The sequence below is a fragment of the Gadus morhua genome, chromosome 2 (assembly GCF_902167405.1).
Source record: "Gadus morhua chromosome 2, gadMor3.0, whole genome shotgun sequence".
Taxonomy (NCBI): domain Eukaryota; kingdom Metazoa; phylum Chordata; class Actinopteri; order Gadiformes; family Gadidae; genus Gadus; species Gadus morhua.
In genome coordinates this window covers 3,219,774-3,236,678 of record NC_044049.1, presented here as the reverse complement: position 1 = coordinate 3,236,678, position 16,905 = coordinate 3,219,774, and the positions used below count along the sequence as shown (strand labels likewise).

At 48.7% G+C, this 16,905-nt stretch overlaps 2 protein-coding genes across 2 annotated transcripts in view; both read left to right on the top strand.

Annotated features, from left to right (window-relative positions):
• LOC115558970 (LIM and SH3 domain protein 1) overlaps window positions 1-14,567 on the top strand; it is a 29,565-nt gene extending 14,998 nt beyond the window's left edge. The window contains exons 4-7 of the mRNA XM_030377542.1: window positions 4,289-4,396; window positions 7,344-7,422; window positions 9,891-9,991; window positions 10,957-14,567. Coding sequence (XP_030233402.1) covers window positions 4,289-4,396; window positions 7,344-7,422; window positions 9,891-9,991; window positions 10,957-11,130 — 462 coding nt within the window. The 3' untranslated portion in view covers window positions 11,131-14,567. The remainder of the gene's footprint in view (window positions 1-4,288; window positions 4,397-7,343; window positions 7,423-9,890; window positions 9,992-10,956) is intronic.
• Window positions 14,568-15,514: 947 nt separating this feature from the next.
• arhgap23a (Rho GTPase activating protein 23a) overlaps window positions 15,515-16,905 on the top strand; it is a 30,465-nt gene continuing 29,074 nt past the window's right edge. Inside the window, 1 exon segment of the mRNA XM_030342626.1 lies at window positions 15,515-15,617. Within this exon segment, the coding sequence (XP_030198486.1) occupies window positions 15,515-15,617 (103 nt within the window).

Sequence of the window (16,905 nt, the reverse complement as noted above, 5' to 3'; positions counted from 1 at the left end):
AGCACAGACACACACACGCACAGACACACAAGCATGTTTTCCGATTGCATTTATATTAGGTTGACCTCAGACGGCAATGGTTCCACTGACGCACAGCTCATTTTCATTTGTCTGTTTCCTGGAAATGGATCCATTCTGTGTGGAGATCCGATCCATAAAGCCAAACACACACGTGTCCTCTGCAATGGTACAACCTAGATGACTCTTTTTAGGTCCCAAAATAAGTTATTTGCTGCAGCTTATCCCGCGGAACCCACCATCGTAGAGACCCAAATGTAGGCTCCGAACTCACACAGCTCATCAGACCAAAATACCCGTCGGAACTGGGTCACGCGTTGTGGCGGTATTAAAAAACCAGTCCGATGGGGAGCTGGGCAGCTCTCTGTACCTCACCTTTACATTCTGCAGGATCTCTCCTTACCTCTACCCTAGCTGACCCCTAAACTATACATTCTGCAGGCGCTCTCTTTGCCGCCACCCTACACGACCCCTAAACTATACAGTCAGCAGAACTCCCTCTACCCTACCTGACCCCTAAACTCTGCATTCTGCAGAACTCTCTCTACCTCTACCCTACAAAACCCCTACACTATACATTCAGCGGAAGTCTCTACTTCTACCCTACCTGACCCCTAGACTACACAGTCTGCAGAACTCTCAACCTCTACCCTACCTGACCCCTAGACTACACAGTCTGCAGAACTCTCAACCTCTACCCTACCTGACCCCTAGACTACACAGTCTGCAGAACTCTCAACCTCTACCCTACCTGACTCCTAGACTACACAGTCTGCAGAACTCTCAACCTCTACCCTACCTGACCCCTAGACTACACAGTCTGCAGAACTCTCAACCTCTACCCTACCTGACCCCTAGACTATACAGCCTGAAGGCGCTCTTGCTAGTTGACAATGTGACAAGGTTGGCTCACAGTAGGGTTACGATCGCAGGCAGGTCTCGAGGATTCCTCTGGATCAACCGGTTTGGCCGAGCCTTCCTCCGCTTTCGCAGAGCGAGGGAATTACACAATTTCCAAATACTGGCACCGGCTACATGGGTGGTTGTAATGCGTGGAGCAGCGATTTGTGGAACGTCTAGGATTCTGTGTAGCCACACTGGGCCTTCCTCCCAAGATTACCCCCACGTTAATCTTGTCAGAAGCACACACGCCCTCCTTCCTTCCGTTTTGGTGCATAAATTGTGATTTAGACCGTGATATAGGCATGTGTCGGGTGTGCGGTGGAAATGTGTAGGGTAAACAGGAATTTCCAAGGAGAGCCTGGGTTACGAAGAGCACTGCAGGGCTGTTCTGTGTGTGTGTGTGTGTGTGTGTGTGTGTGTGTGTGTGTGTGTGTGTGTGTGTGTGTGTGTGTGTGTGTGTGTGTGTGTGTGTGTGTGTGTGTGTGTGTGTGTGTGTGTGTGTGTGTGTGCACAAGATGGGGTCACGGATCGGATCAGGCACAGATGGTGTTTTTCTACATGAACCCCCAACCAACAATCAAATAAACAACCATCAATGTTGCCGTTCCCAACCAATGAGATTAACACGCTCTAACATGAGATTATAGAGTGAGGGGATTTTGTAAATAAGTGTCTGTTGTCTTAATGCGCACCATGTATAAATGTGAATAAATATCACATTAATGATGCATTCATGTCTTATTGACCTTGCATGGCCAGTCTCTGTTAGGATTTCATAACCATACAAATAGGCTATTTATTACTATTTGTTTGAAATATCTGCATTTGCCTCGGAAATATTTGCATTCTTTACAGTATGCAAAGTCTGTAAAGCAAGGTCGGAAACATGAATATCTGCCTCTTGCCACCGGAACATGAGCGCAGTGTTGTTGATTCCGCGGTTATGGCGTTGTGAGGGTGTGTTGTTGCTGGAAGTTGCTGGCCATGTGTTGGGAACTAGGTCCATTCACCCCGCCCCTCGCCACTGCTGCGTTGCCAGGGGAACCTTATTGCTATGGTAGCTGGGTAGAGAGGTTAGTCATAACTCATTACGAGACTTCACTGGAGAGGAACAGACAGAGACACAGAGAGAGAGAGAGAGAGAGAGAGAGAGGGACAGAATCGGGGTGGTGAATGAAAGAAAAGCAATGAGGCCCGGGGGAACGGAAGACTCCAGTGGAAGGCCTGAGAGAGAGAGAGAGAGAGAGAGAGAGAGAGAGAGAGAGAGAGAGAGAGAGAGAGAGAGAGAGAGAGAGAGAGAGAGAGAGAGAGAGAGAGAGAGAGAGAGAGAGAGAGAGAGAGAGAGAGAGAGAGAGAGAGAGAGAGAGAGAGAGAGAGAGAGAGAGAGAGAGAGAGAGAGAGAGAGAGAGAGTGTCAAACAGAGAGTCAAACAGACGGAGAGGGATTCAGATCGAGAAGGGACTCCGCATTCTGCCTTAACTGTAAAATATGAATGAAAAGGCAGCGGAGGGAGAAACACTGATCAGGGGAGGGGGGAAATGTGGGTGGGCACGGAACGGAGCGCTGCGATTGGACGGCAAGAGCAATGGCGTATTCCGGGGCTAGACAGACAAAAGAAAACGGGGAGGGGTGGTGTTAAATGGGAGAGGCGGAGATTACACGTCGAGGAGGTAAAGATGAAGAACAGGGGGGGGGGGGGGGGGGGGGGATCAAGCGGCTGACTCACTGAACCCCGGGCGGGGCCCTCGCGCTAATGCTGGCGCACTCATCCTCGTACTGGCCCCAGCGTTGCATGCAGCCGTGACTCACGGTCAGCGGTGCGGGTCCAGCCACTGCTGGGCGTTTGGTGTCCGGTCAGTCAGCACGCTGTTAGGGCTGTGTCAGACGTTATGTGGCTGTGTGGGGTTGAGGAGGAGGTGAAGGGAGGAGGAGGAGGAGGAGGAGGAGGAGCCACCACAGGGGGTTGGGAGCCTGGGAAGTGATTGCGCAAGGCTTTACAATCCCCTCTTTAATGATGACAGGAAGTGGGGGCAGTCAGTCAGCACGCAGCGCAGGAAGTCATTAGTCATTGCTTAACTGCAGCGGCGCCTACAGTATAGCAGTATGGGCTGGAGCCCCTTACCCCTCTGGCCTTTTATGTTTCTGAATATGCAGAGTTCTTCCTGTGCTGGGTGCAGTACAGAGGCGTAGACGTTGGCTGATTCGACGGAGTGAGCTTGTCACCGTGATTTCAAACAGTCATGGGACACACAGGTTCTGCTTGTCTTGGCGTTCCCCTGTCTGACCGTATAAGGCTGTCAGCATTTCCTGCATCAACGGCCCTCAGTCCCCTGCAGCCAGAAACAGGAAGTCAGTCACCGAAGTAGAGAGAGACAAAGGAAGCGGGCGGGGCTCAGTAAATCTACCTCATAGTCACAATCGTCACCATGTTGGTAATTTAGTTATTCTGAGCTCCACGGGAACGCCTCGATTACCTCAGGCCTGACCTGTGTAACAATCTGGTTTAGTAAGTGATGGTTATGAACCAGAAGAGAGACACCTGGAACCTGCATATTGCTGATTGTTAAATCTCAACAGATGCTTGATAGTCAAGTCCATTTCATCTTTGCCCATTACATTTTTGAGATGCAAACTATCCACCTTGTGCAGATAACTTAAATCTACTTGTTTCTTATTCAGTGTTCCATGGTTTCGAGGGTGTGTGAACTTCATGTCTTGCGCTGAACTCTCTGAATTGTTTCATTGTTGCAGGATATTTTGCTACTGTTATTACAATCTCAACTCTCGCCTACACCCAAATATTTGAGATAACACTAAACTACGCTTTCTGTATTCCAACATAACAAGCTCACTCACATTTCTACCTATTCTCTTCCTGCAATGACTCAACTCTCGTGGTACCTTGAGCGAGACTTGGTGGGACCGTTTGCAAAAGCAAACTTTTAGAGGACATAGATTGACGTGGAGCTACGGCCCGAAAGGATTGCGTTTCAGTCCGTAATCGAAGATTACACCTCTTGCTCATTGCTCGTTCTTGCTCAGTGCCGGGCCAATTCAAACAATCGTTGTCCGGATTTGTCCCTTGCACCCGAAATCCATGTTTGGAAGACAGGGTCCTGGTTGAACAATCCCAAAGTTTTCTTTTAATTGGTTTGTTTGTGCAGCAATATGTCAAATTTGTTTCGCTCTGTTCTTTAGGCCAGCTCAAACCCATTCATACCATCTGCTTGCAGGGTAGATCTCACTGTACAATGGAAGACAAAACACCCCAGTGCCATTCTTGTTCCATTCAAACACCGCCTTCCTGTTATGGCTGGTGCAACTTCCTTTTAACTCTTTTCCGTTCTTTCCCCTTTTCCCCTGGCAGGTTCTCTACAAGGAGGAGTTTGAGAAGAACAAGGGGAAGGGCTTCAGTGTGGTGGCAGACACACCGGAGATGCAGAGAATCAAGAAAACTCAGGACAACATCAGCAACGTGAGTCCGGACGTAGGAATGCTCCCTGCATACCACCGTAAAATGTCTTACGTTTCTAACATAAACGTTGTGTTTTCTTTGCGTTAATGGCTCGTCGGATCAGTCGGGCATTCTCCATTTCCCCTTTGGCCTCTTTGGGCCAAGGGTCTAGATTACGGGCCAAGAAAAACTTTGGTAGCGCCCCGTGCGAGTTATTCTAGCATTCTCTGGCGTACAAAAACTTCCACTTAGTGAAAGTGGAAAATGTTTGGAATCTCAAGCATGTATGGCTGTAGCAGGTGGTTTTGTATGGAATGTAATGCATTTCACAATCAATTTTTTACCAGGATCCATAATGCGATCCAGATTGTACTGACGTTTGACGTTTTACAAACGTCAGTACCACATTGATGGTTGTTTATTTGATTGTTGGTTGGGGGTTCATTTCGAACGTACTGACGTATCAGCCCTAACTCGTTAGCTCTAACTTCAACCCATTGACCCCCACGTAGCTCCTGTATCCTTTATGGTTCTTTATGGAAATGATTATGCGGTTGAGTGGCTCAACGCGGTAGAGAGGCTCACCCCACGAATGCACTTATCACCTAGGCCATACGCCCGGTAGCGACCTGTGTTCGAATCCCCCCCTGTGGCACCACACTGTCATTCCCTCTCTGCTCCTTTCTCTCTGCTCCTTTCTCTTTGCACTGCCCTGTCCACAAAAGCACGAAAACAGACACAAAAATACCAACAATGAAAACAAGCCGCCCCTCACTTTATACAACTCGGTCAGGCCTCCCCCAGCCAATAGATATTGATAAACCATTTCTCTGTGAATATGAAATGTCATTACCCCCTCCAATGGGACAGATTAGTCTGCTGCTCCACCCCCTTGTTTCCCTCTGAGACACTCATCCACACACACACACACACACGCGCGCATGCGCATGCACATGCACACACATACATGCAAATATACACCTACAGACAGACAGACACAGAAACAGAAATAGGCAGACACACACAGACACCCCCACATAAAGGCAGACACAAACTAACACACACACACCCCGAGGCGGACACTCGCACACACGCACAACGCACACACACACAGGGAGACACACACATACACACAAACACACACACACACAGAGGAAAGACAGACATGGACACACAGCGAACATACATCCGCCCCTTGCGCCTCGCTGTCGTTCCTAATGACATAATTAGTGTGTATGTGAAGGGTAATCACTGCTTTCATAGGACGTCAGCCCCGGCACGGCGTAGGGAAACCAACATGCTCACAATGCGCTGTGCGTGTTGGATAGGCGCGGGCGTACCCACATGAACCGGCATGACGGGGATGTTGTCTAAACACCGACTCCAGAGGGCAGGGTCTTTAGACCCTGCAGAACATTCTAGATTGGATAATGGGCCATTTAGTTTCCGCGGGAAATATACGGGAGAAAAAACTGAAATGAGAGACGCCTAAAACCCTACCCCCGACGCCCTGGTCTAGTGTAATAAACACTAGTGCTGTATAATGTAACAACAGTATATCGCTGTCGGTACAGTAAGGACGTTCATAGAACCAAGTGCCAAACCCTAACAATCGCTAGGTTAACCCATTCCCTGTGTACAAAAAAGATAGCTAGGAGTATATTTCCTTTCTTTGAATGCCAAGAGTTGAAAGTTCTCTAACATTCATGTCTGTCTGGATTTGTCTCTTTTCTCCTCCTCCTCCTCCTCCTCCTCCTCCTCCTCCCGCTTTATGTGACACAACCCTGACTTGTCGTTTCTTCATCTCTCACCAACCCCTACCTGCCTGGGATTCTATTCTCTGCCCCTTTTTCTTCGGAGTGATTAGCGAGGCGTATAACAAGCTGGAGACTGTTCCAAACAAACACCCTCACCCGCGCACACACACACAAACTCACACAGCCTCTCACACACACACACACACTCACATAGCCAGACCATGCTGGGAACCGCGGTCTCACTCAACATATTGCACTTCATAACACTGACTGTCGTCTCTCTGTCTCCCAACGCGCACTGCTCCACGTGTGTGTGTGTGTGTGTGTGTGTGTGTGTGTGTGTGTGTGTGTGTGTGTGTGTGTGTGTGTGTGTGTGTGTGTGTGTGTGTGTGTGTGTGTGTGTGTGAGTGTGAGAGAGAGAGAACACACACTAGCTTCACACAGTGGCTCCTTTCACTGGCGGGGGCTGCATCAGGGCTATAAATCTGACCGAGGCGGCCGTAGTCGGGTCCACTATCATCAGCCGGAAAAGCGCACGCGGGGGGGGGGGGTGGTGGAGGATGGCTGGGGAGTTGTGAGTGCACTCATAGAGGCCTCCCTCAGTCCCAGCCTGGTCCGGTCGCCCCCCCTGTCCGGCTGTTATTTCCACCGCTGAATGCGGCCTTTGTGCTGCCGCCCCGACTGGGGTGTGATGTGGAGTAGAGTAGTCGGCTCGGACGTTTGTTTACCTGACCACACGTTTGTTGTTGACGTGTCGTTTAATTGTTTGGGTTCGTTTTAGGGTTTTTACGTCCGCTCACCGGGGAAACTGTGGGCCGGGCTAACCTATTTGGGGGATGTTTTTTACGCGCTTAGTCATGTATTTTTTTTTATGACTCTCTGTTTCCTAGCGGGTGATTTTATCGTTCTGGTGTCTTTCACCGCGTCGCGCCAGCGAGTGCCTTCCTCGTTTCTGACTTCACCTTCCCTTCTGTGTGTCGTTCCACGTTGCTATGCAACTCTCTGAGCCCTCGCACTGCCTCTGGTCTCGATGTCATTTCCTGTTAGCGCAAGGCTGCTTCCAGGAGCCCTGCTGCACAGAGCGAGCATGCCCCACCTATCCTGGCCAGGACGAGTGTGGCGGGGGCGTGCGTAGGCGACACCTGGTGGCCGTGCGAGGAACTGCACCGAAGCGTTAAATTACAACTGCTGTTTGCCTTTCTCATTTTCAGATTAAGTACCATGAGGAGTTCGAGAAGAGCAGGATGGGAGGGGAAGCCCCGCCCCATCAACCTAGCACCCCCACCTCAGGTACCACACACACACAGACACAGACACACAGACACACAAACACACACTGTGACTGTATTGCCACTAGTTCTAACCCCGCGAGCCAGATAACATGAGGGGACACACGCAGAGAAGTAACTGGAACCGAAGAAGGTAGACCTGAAACGAGTTTGAGGAACTGGTTTCAGGGTCCCGTCCATGATGTCCGTTGTAGCTGGCACCGTTCCTCCCAGGGGAAGTACCACAACAACAACAGCAGCAGCAGCAGCAGCTGAGCCGTGGCCTGGCCCTGGTTGTGGGCGCTGAGTGAGGCGGGCCCCCCAGTGCCCGGAGGGCCGGGTGCTGGGTTACCACCAGTTGGTGGAGCCCCTCGCTGAGCCGTGACCCCGTTTCAGGACATTCGCTGCAGACGTCCAGAACTTCACGCTTACATAAGACGTGTAATGAAGTGTCAAGACTCCAGGAAGTGGATCCACTCATTACCCCCACCCCCCCCCCCACCCCCTCTTCCACCACCCCCGCTCTGACATCACTGCTCCCCAGAACAGCGTTCTGTAACGGTGGGAAAGTGCACTGGGCAGTCCCTGGGGGTCAATCCAGGCCAAAGGGTTTATTAAGTGTGACGTTTTAGTGGTCGGAAAAAATGAGGGTTGTTTATGAGAAGGAAAAGGATTGTTAATTAAGGACAGATGTTTTTAATTAAGATTAAATTATGGTTATGATGATGATGATGATTAAAAACCCACTAGCATGCCGGATTGGGCTAACGGGACTCTTGTTTGTCGTTGAGGTCCATCTGTGGGAACGGGAGGAGAAGCAACACACACACACATGTACACACAACATGTACACACAACATGTACACACAGGAACAACATGTTCACACACACAGGAACAACATGTACACACACACAGGAACAACATGTGTACACACACACACACACACACACACACACACACACACACACACACAGGAACAACATGTACACACACACACAGAAACAACATGTACACAGACAGACAGACAGACAGACAGGCGACGTTTCATAGGTAGTACGACGCAAAGCACTCTCCCCTGCCTCCCATGCACAACCTAAGCCTGCTTATTATCGTTCTGTGGTGGTGGGGTGCTCTCAGGTAGTTTCTAGCTGGCGCTCCGGCCGCCTCCAGCTAGCGTCCGGACAGGAAGAGGCATTGTGGAGGGGCTTAGCGGCACCGAGGGAATGCCAGGCACCAGGTGTACACGTCTCGGCTCGCTCCGCCTCGGTATTCCGTTGCTCCTCGTCTCCGTCTCTCCGTCTCACCCTGGGGGTCCTGCCTGTGTCAACGCTCTTAAAGGGGACATGTTGTCGATGTTACCTAGATGTATGACGGTTAGATGAGCAACGTTTGCCACGGTCCACTGGGTAGGCCGGTGGACCGGTCTATCCAGCACACATCTAGGAGGACACGCCCACCTGAGATGGCAGAAGCTGCACATTTTCGTAGCGGCTTGTAACGGCTAACCACGGGTCACACCTGGTGGTGTACTATGAACGTATGGAGTGAGGGACGGAGGACATGACACCCAGGGAAGGGGCTTGGTTTGAGCCTGCGAGCTGTGACGGTGGGGATGGGAGGGAAAGTGGATTGAAAGATCAGCTGGTAACCACAACAGACTCTGCGTGTCAAAGGATTCGTCATTCGTTGACACATAAGTATCAAGTGTCACTCGATGCTACTGTGGGGCCGCAGCTGACATGGAACAGGTGTTTCATGGGAGACTCATAATGGAAGTAATGGGAGGGATACAGTGGGAGCGTCGATAGTTCTGTGAGTAAGCCGGAAGGGTTGATGTTTTGGGCACGGTTTCAGTTTTGTTGCCGTTCTTTCGACTTTTCCACATCAATAATGGAAGATGTTTCTTCCAGTTATCAAGCGTTTAATAAGGTATGAAGGGTCAGGCGACGGGCGGAGTTGAGCGGTGGTTTCCATGAGGACATCACGGACAGGGATCTGTCAGGCTGTCTGGGTCACGCCACACTCACAAGGCTCACACTAAATACATAATCGTTAGTCTCTCTTTCTTGCTCTTTCTCTTTTTTGCTCTTTCTCTTTCGCCTTTCTTTCTTCTCTTTCTTTCTTTCTTTCTCTCTGTCTCAGGTTCTCTGTCTCTCTCCAAATCTTTCTCTTTTTCTCTCAAATTTTTTCTCTTTCTCGCTATCCCTCTCCTTTTCTCTCTCCCCACATGTCTCTGTCTCTCTCTCTCTCTCTCTCTCTCTCTCTCTCTCTCTCTCTCTCTCTCTCTCTCTCTCTCTCTCTCTCTCTCTCTCTCTCTCTCTCTCTCTCTCTCTCTCTCTCTCTCTCTCTCTCTCTCTCTCTCTCTCTCTCTCTCTCTCTCTCTCTCTCTCTCTCTCTCTCTCTCTCTCTCTCTCTCTCTCTCTCTCTCTCTCTCTCTCTGTGTGTGTGTGTCCCACCTCTCTAACTCTGTCCTCCTGGTCGTTCCACAGCAGGCTACCAGCAGGCTGCACCGTCTCAGAACTTCCACTACGAGCCGACCCCGGAGCCGGTCCGTCAGGCCGCCGCCGCCGCCCCGCCCCCGAGCGCTGGGGTAGGTACTCTGCCCCCCCCCCGCCGCCGCTCCGGCCTCAGCCTGCCCACGGGGGCTAGCTTCCTAGCAGGTGTATCCAGTCTCATTCAGAGTTCTGGTTAGGGCGGCATTTCAGTGACAAAAGTCGCAGGGGAAAAATGACTGCGAGCGCACAACTGACTCATGCGTCAACAATACATGTGTAATCATTTTTTTAGCATTTGTGCTTCATTCTTGGCAGTGATAAGCCGCCATAGCTGGTGAAACCTGTTAGAGGCTGAGAAGGGAAATGCAATCCATTAGATTAGATAAAACTTTATTAATCACCCGTAGGAGAAATTAGTTAGTTGCAACAATGAATTCAAGCATGCATGATTGAATTCAACAATTATTCTGTCCCTGTATTAAATGGAATAGTTTTCCCATCTGAGACTTGCTTTCATTTGGAGGGTTCATTTGAACGGTTCGTATTGCACAATCCTCAAAACTAAATTCGAACATTCTGGAAAGAAAGATTACTCAACGTGTGTGTGTGTGTGTGTGTGTGTGTGTGTGTGTGTGTGTGTGTGTGTGTGTGTGTGTGTGTGTGTGTGTGTGTGTGTGTGTGTGTGTGTGTGTGTGTGTGTGTGTGTGTGTGTCTGTCGATCCTGTGTGTGTGTCGATCCTGTGTGTGTGTCGATCCTGTGTGTGTGTCGATCCTGTGTGTGTGTCGATCCTGTGTGTGTGTCTGTGTTTGTGTTTGTCTGTTCATGTGTTTGTTTGTGTTGTGTTTGTGTGTTTGTGCGTGTCTGTCTGTTGTCCCTGTGCATATGTTCCTGTGTGTGTCTGCTGGTCCTGTGTGTGTGTCTGTGTGTCTGTCTGTTGTACGTGTGTGTGTGTGTGTGTGTGTCGGCGGGTCCTGTGTCTGTGTGTCTGTCTGTTGTACGTGTGTGTGTGTGTGTGTGTGTGCGTGTGCGTGTGCGTGCGTGCCTTCCTCCCTCCTCCAGAAGCGCTACCGGGCGGTGTACGACTACGCGGCGGCGGACGAGGACGAGGTCTCCTTCGTGGACGGGGACATGATCCTGGAGGTGCAGCAGATCGACGAGGGCTGGATGTACGGCCGCGTGGAGCGCACCGGCCAGCGGGGCATGCTGCCCGCCAACTACGTAGAGGCCATCTGAGGAGGGGGAGAGGAGAGGGAGAGGGGGAGGAGAGGGGGAGAGAGCTGAAGGTAGTGAAGGAGGAGGGGAAATATGAAAAGCCCAGTGCCATCTCATCTAGCTACTGCTTTCTCTTGTTTTGATTTCTTGTTTTCCTGTCTGTCCTGTGACCCCCACCCCTGACTAGTAGTCCGACCCCCTTTTGCATCCCCCCCCCCTCCCTCGCTCCCTCCCTCCCCTCCTTCTGTATGCGTCTATTTCCTGTCCCTGTGCTGTTTTCTTTCTGTCGTTTTGGCCGTCTTCCCTTCTGGAAGTTTGTCCCTCCTCTGTCCCCTTAGCGTGGCATCATTCCCTTTTGCGCTGCCAAATACTCAACAGTCTTAAATGGAGTAACCTTCATACGTCTTATTATGTCCGGGCTCCAGCCGCGGTTTGCCACCTCGCATCCTAGCTGTAGCGCTAACAATCTTTCAAACGAAAACAAAAGAAAAACAACATTGCCAAGGGGGGGGGGGGGGCGAATGAATGAATGAATGAACGAATGAATAAACAAATCATGTTATAGACCTCTCGCTAGCTAGCTGATCAACACTCAGTTGCCATGGTATCAGATAACTGCAGTTGCTTTTGTACAGACAGACAGACGGAGAGAGGGAGCTTAAAGAAGGTGTGGGGAGTCAAACCTGTGTTGGTGTTTTGCTGTTTTTCCCCGTGTGCTCCTGGCTCCGTACTGGAAGAGCGGCGGCGTTCTAACGAACCCCACTGGTGGACCAAGCCGGTCCCCAACGCGGGGAACCCCTATTTTGACTTGTGTACATTCCATTGAATTGACCACAATACCCTCAGCGCTGTCGCCACAGACAGACCGAATGAATCCGTCTTACCAGAGAGGTTTTGTATATATTTTTATTTTCAGACTCATCTCAAACTCCAAACTCCTTGCCTAGCAGGCACCCTGTGGGTATTGCGATTAAAAACTGGAATCATGGCCCGAAATCATGCATATCACGTGTAGAGAGTGAGTGTGGGGGGGGGGGGGACCTGTCAGAGCAGTAGCAGTCACCTGTGCAACCTCTCCTTCTGTTTTAACCCCGTTCCCCACCCCTTTCCACTCTTTCTAACACCGCTCTCATCCTACTCGACGGTTGCCAATAGCAACCCGCTGTCACTACTACGGCGGTGGTCCTTGTTGCCTTTTAAAAAAAATCTTAAGCAGGAAGTGGAGTGGCGGGGGCGTGGCGGGGGCGGGTTGGGGGGGACACCTCCCCAGTCCTGCAGAGAGACCGTTTTAGATTGGACACGGTTCAAGAAGGCAAAAGCACAAAGGCTGTGGTGTGAAATGTTAATTTGTGTTTTTTAAGTCATTGCATTCCATTGTTTGTTTTGTGTGCGTTTGTTTTGAGAGGGAGCAGCCCAGTGTTGCGGCAGACGTGTGCGTCTGAGGTGTGTAGTTGTGTGGGCGTCTCGGCGTTCTCGTGTTGGGTTTTCCTCCTTTTTTATGTCGTTTGTTTGGTTTTGTTTCTTTGCTTTCAGTGTCATTGTAAGAGGCTTATTTTCATAAAAGAAATGTCAACTGTATGCCATAATAAACCAGCGATTCCAATTTTGAGCCGAGGCAGGCTAGTTTCATCTGGTGACGACTGGATCTCTTGACTGACAATTAAGTCAACTGGCAGTTTGCTTGTTGTCAATGCGACATAAATCATCTTTATTGTTCTTCGGGCTCAAAATAAAATGTGTATCTCTAGCTAATCGGTAATCTGAAACGAAATAAATTCAACCACAAAAATGTAAAGTTTGCTTTGGAAATGTTACTCAACCCTTCGGTCAGCACTAAAGGTCAAAGGGCGACAGTCACATGGTTACACAGCGGCTGAATCCTGGGGCGACTTGAAAACATAATTCAAACGCGAGCTGATTGTAATTCAAACTAACCATCCACAAGTCAAAACCTAACGCCCACAACCAATTCTCCCTACTTACTGACTGCAGGGTGAGGGTGGGAGGGGGCCCACCCTGACCGTGTACACACTGCTGCCCCCCCCCCCCTTCACCTGCTAGTTGCCCTGCACTCGGGACACTGTGACCTCCGTCAATCTCTCAGATATCTCTCAGACAGAAGAAGGTGGTGTCCCCGCATCCGCATATCGAAAGCAACAAGGTGCCCACTGTGTAGCTCTGTGACGGGGACTTTGTAAAGTTGTTCATGTATCTTAAGAAAACATAGGAGTTAGAGATTGTTTTTTGTTTACAGTCGTTGGTGCTAACGGAAAAAAAGGTTTGCTTGCATTTGATAAGATTACGATTATGGTTCACGGTTTGTGGATGTGATGTGGGTTTAGAACAGTTGACTCGTGGGAAATGTAGTGTGGTGCAACACATGTCAAAACAAGTAAGCGTTGAATATTCGTGCCCTTTTGTTTTCTGTGGCGACGCTTAATGGCTTCTGACAGCATTGTTCAATATGAACAGACGTTGAACACAGCCCAGCTCAACATGGCTGCACAGAAGAGAGGAAATGTGTTGCATGCCTTGTGTTTTGCATTCCACCTCTACCAGACAACTGGACCAGAAATGCGATTTTAAGGTGACTAAAGAATAAATAGTTGGTTTGGCCTCGGAAATGAAGAAATTAAACAAAATGTAGGCCTACTGTGTTTTTTTTTTTATAGTTTTCTTTTTATCCAAGATGAAAATATAAATGCTAGTATTGCTTCTTTAAAAAGCAGCTGCCGCCTTGGAACTTGGTGGTTGCCGTTGTAAATGTGGTTGACACGTGGTGCCAAAGGTGTAGCCAAACATAAGCACCGATGATGGAGATGCCGTGAGGGACGGGGTGTGTGTACCAAGACTGGGAAGTCCTCAACCTTCCCGCCCTGACAAGTCGACACCACCCTGTTGAGTGAGGGACTGACCAAGATGTCAGTCCAGGTGTTGACCTATTTTATTTTGTTTTTGCGCCAATTACGCTCTATGCTCTCCTACCGTGGAACCCCCCCTCTACTGTAACACGATGTTGTCTCGTGGTCCTATGGTTGCCATCCGGTCGCCCTCCCTCTTTTTGGTGTCTTTGCTCATCCTGCAGCACACAGCCTTCCCCCTCTCCTCTCCCTCACTGCTTACCCCTGATAGGCCTTCTAGGTTTCTGATCAATCATTCCCTGCTCCTGTGATCCCGGTTATATAGACGGTTACGATACAAAACGATGTAATCCACCATACCCAACCCTGTACTCCAATGCATTGTGTGCGCGTTCCATCCTAAATGGGTTTGTTTTGATATATTTTTTAACAAAAAAAGTTGATGACCGCGTGTACACTCACCTGTTCACGGGGTGTCCGATTGGAGAATACGATGGAGTCTGAGGACCTGACGTCATTTCTTGTTGCCCTGTTACAGCACTTCAAATTGTACTTATGATTCTGCAGATTCAATAAAATGTCTTTTTTTTTCTCAGACTATTTGTCTCTGCGACGTCATGCGTTGGGGGGTTGCATCTTGACCGAATGCAATTCTGAGATTCATACATTCAGGAACATCAATTATCAGTTAACATATTCTTATTCTATAGTCTAATTATATTTCTTAAGTGAGCAGTATGGCTTTACGTGAAATACACGCTCATACACGGATAGATCGCGTCCCTAGCAGCGCTCATCTGTAGGCCTACTGCAGACGAAGGGATTGCAATGCTTTATCATTTGGCACAAGATAGGCTTATAATGCATGAAGAATGCAGTAGTAGGATGACGTGAGGCCATGCCAATGCACACACTTAATGTGCATTGGTATTCACCGAATGGCCTACTCCCCATCCGACTTGACCTGGACTCATCTGGCTGTGGGGAGGAGGGGGGGGGCGGAGGCGAGGAGCTTCTGCAAGGGCTTGTTTCCGATCTGTGCCGATCTACGTCGGGGTCTTTCACACGTCGAGGATCGCCGGTTTTTTCCTCCGCATCCTTCGCGTGCTCACACATTGTCATCATGGTGGACATTTTGATGTTGATGTTTTTCGCTATCATGGCGCTTGTATTTCTGTCCTACATCATCTACATGTTGTGATGGGAGAGATGAGGAGCGAGTGGATGGGAGGAGACGGAAGAAGAAGATGATGATTGGGGAACCTCCGGCGGTCCTGCTTCGCAGCACGGACAATGGTGAGAACGATTAAATTATTATTGTATCGTTTTTCATAGGTTAAAGGAACTGTTTGAATAAAGGTCAAGAATTTTGCATAGGCCTACTCTTCGGCCAATTAGCCCTGGAATGAAATGCATGGCATGCAAAGCTAATCATGAAGATATTTTTTCTCCAGTTTAGCCCATTGCACGGTGGTTATGTTAGGACATGAGAAAATGATGATCGTCCATACGTTTTCCATAAATTAAAAAATATACCAACTGCAATGTGTTTCAGGGCGGAGGGCTTGTCCTTAATGAAGTTCACCGGGTGCTCGAAGGGCACCCCAGAGAAAGTGGGATCCCAGAGCAAGTCGGACCCCAGAGCAAGTAGGAACCCAGTGCAAGAGGAAGACGATAATGAGAGAAGCCGGACACTTAATAGACTCCCACCACTGTTTTCTTGAATCTCTTTCTGTGTAGGCTACTTCTGCCGTTCGACCACGAGATATTATCATGTCCTTGCGTTATTTAATCCGGAACCTATGGAAGAAAACACAATATCTGTCTATTTTATGTATTACAGAAGTATAAATCGTCCTTTTGATGCCACTATGAATTAGCTGTCGCTTACATGGACTGGCTGCATTCCCCTGCGCATGCGTCGTTTCTTGTAGGCTGGTTTCTTACCCTGTTTTTCCTTAGTATTATATTGTCCATGGACTGTCTAACTGTTTGGTTTCCACGGGTCTGATATGTGTCACAGTCACGTTGCTTTGTCCAAGTATTGCCATACTGGTGATGACTTTCAAATCCTAATGGTATGCTATCCATCTCAGTCATTTATTGAGAAGGGGAAGTAAGTCACAGTGAAATATCTCGACGTGGCTCCTATATGATCACTGGGCTATAGTATTGGATTATAATTGTGATTTATTAGCTTCACTTATGTTCAGCCTTTCACATGTCAAACAGTACGTGTAGGCCTTATCCTGCCCATCGTATGATAATTCATTAAAATAAAAAATGCACAATGAATCGCTTTTGGTTTTGCGTTTCAGTCCTGATTATGTGGTTTTACTAAAGTACAAGATGATGTGAGCAAATTAAAGAATGATTTGATTTAAGCCCCGCCTCTTTCTTGATACAATCTGTGCCGTTTTTTAGTGGAACTGTACGTCTCAACATTCTATGTCACAAAAACAACTTGTTTAGAATGTAGGATATATAAGGTTTATTTCTTTCCAACATATTATTTTGAAGTGTACATTGCTTCAGTTATCTGTCACGCTATACTGTTCAATATGCGAGTTAATGTCGAATAGGTAAAAATGGAAATTTGTAGGTAGCCTACTTCTATGTGAATGTGCACCTGCCGTTCCTACTGACACGCACCGTGTCTTTGCCACGTATGCAGCATTAGGTCGTGCTTCTAGCGACACCTTGCGGTCAATATGATCCATAGAACGACGTTACATCCAAATTGTTTTGGTCAGTCGTGTTAAGTAATTTTCCTTGAGATATTTTGCTTTGCCTTTTAGAGCATGACAATCCCGGTTATTTCCCCAGATTTACATGTATTTGCCATGTATGGTTTGAAAATAAAAATAGAAAAAGAGGCAGACCGACTATTTTCTGCCCTTCTTTCCGACCTATAGATGGCACTGTTTACCCATGA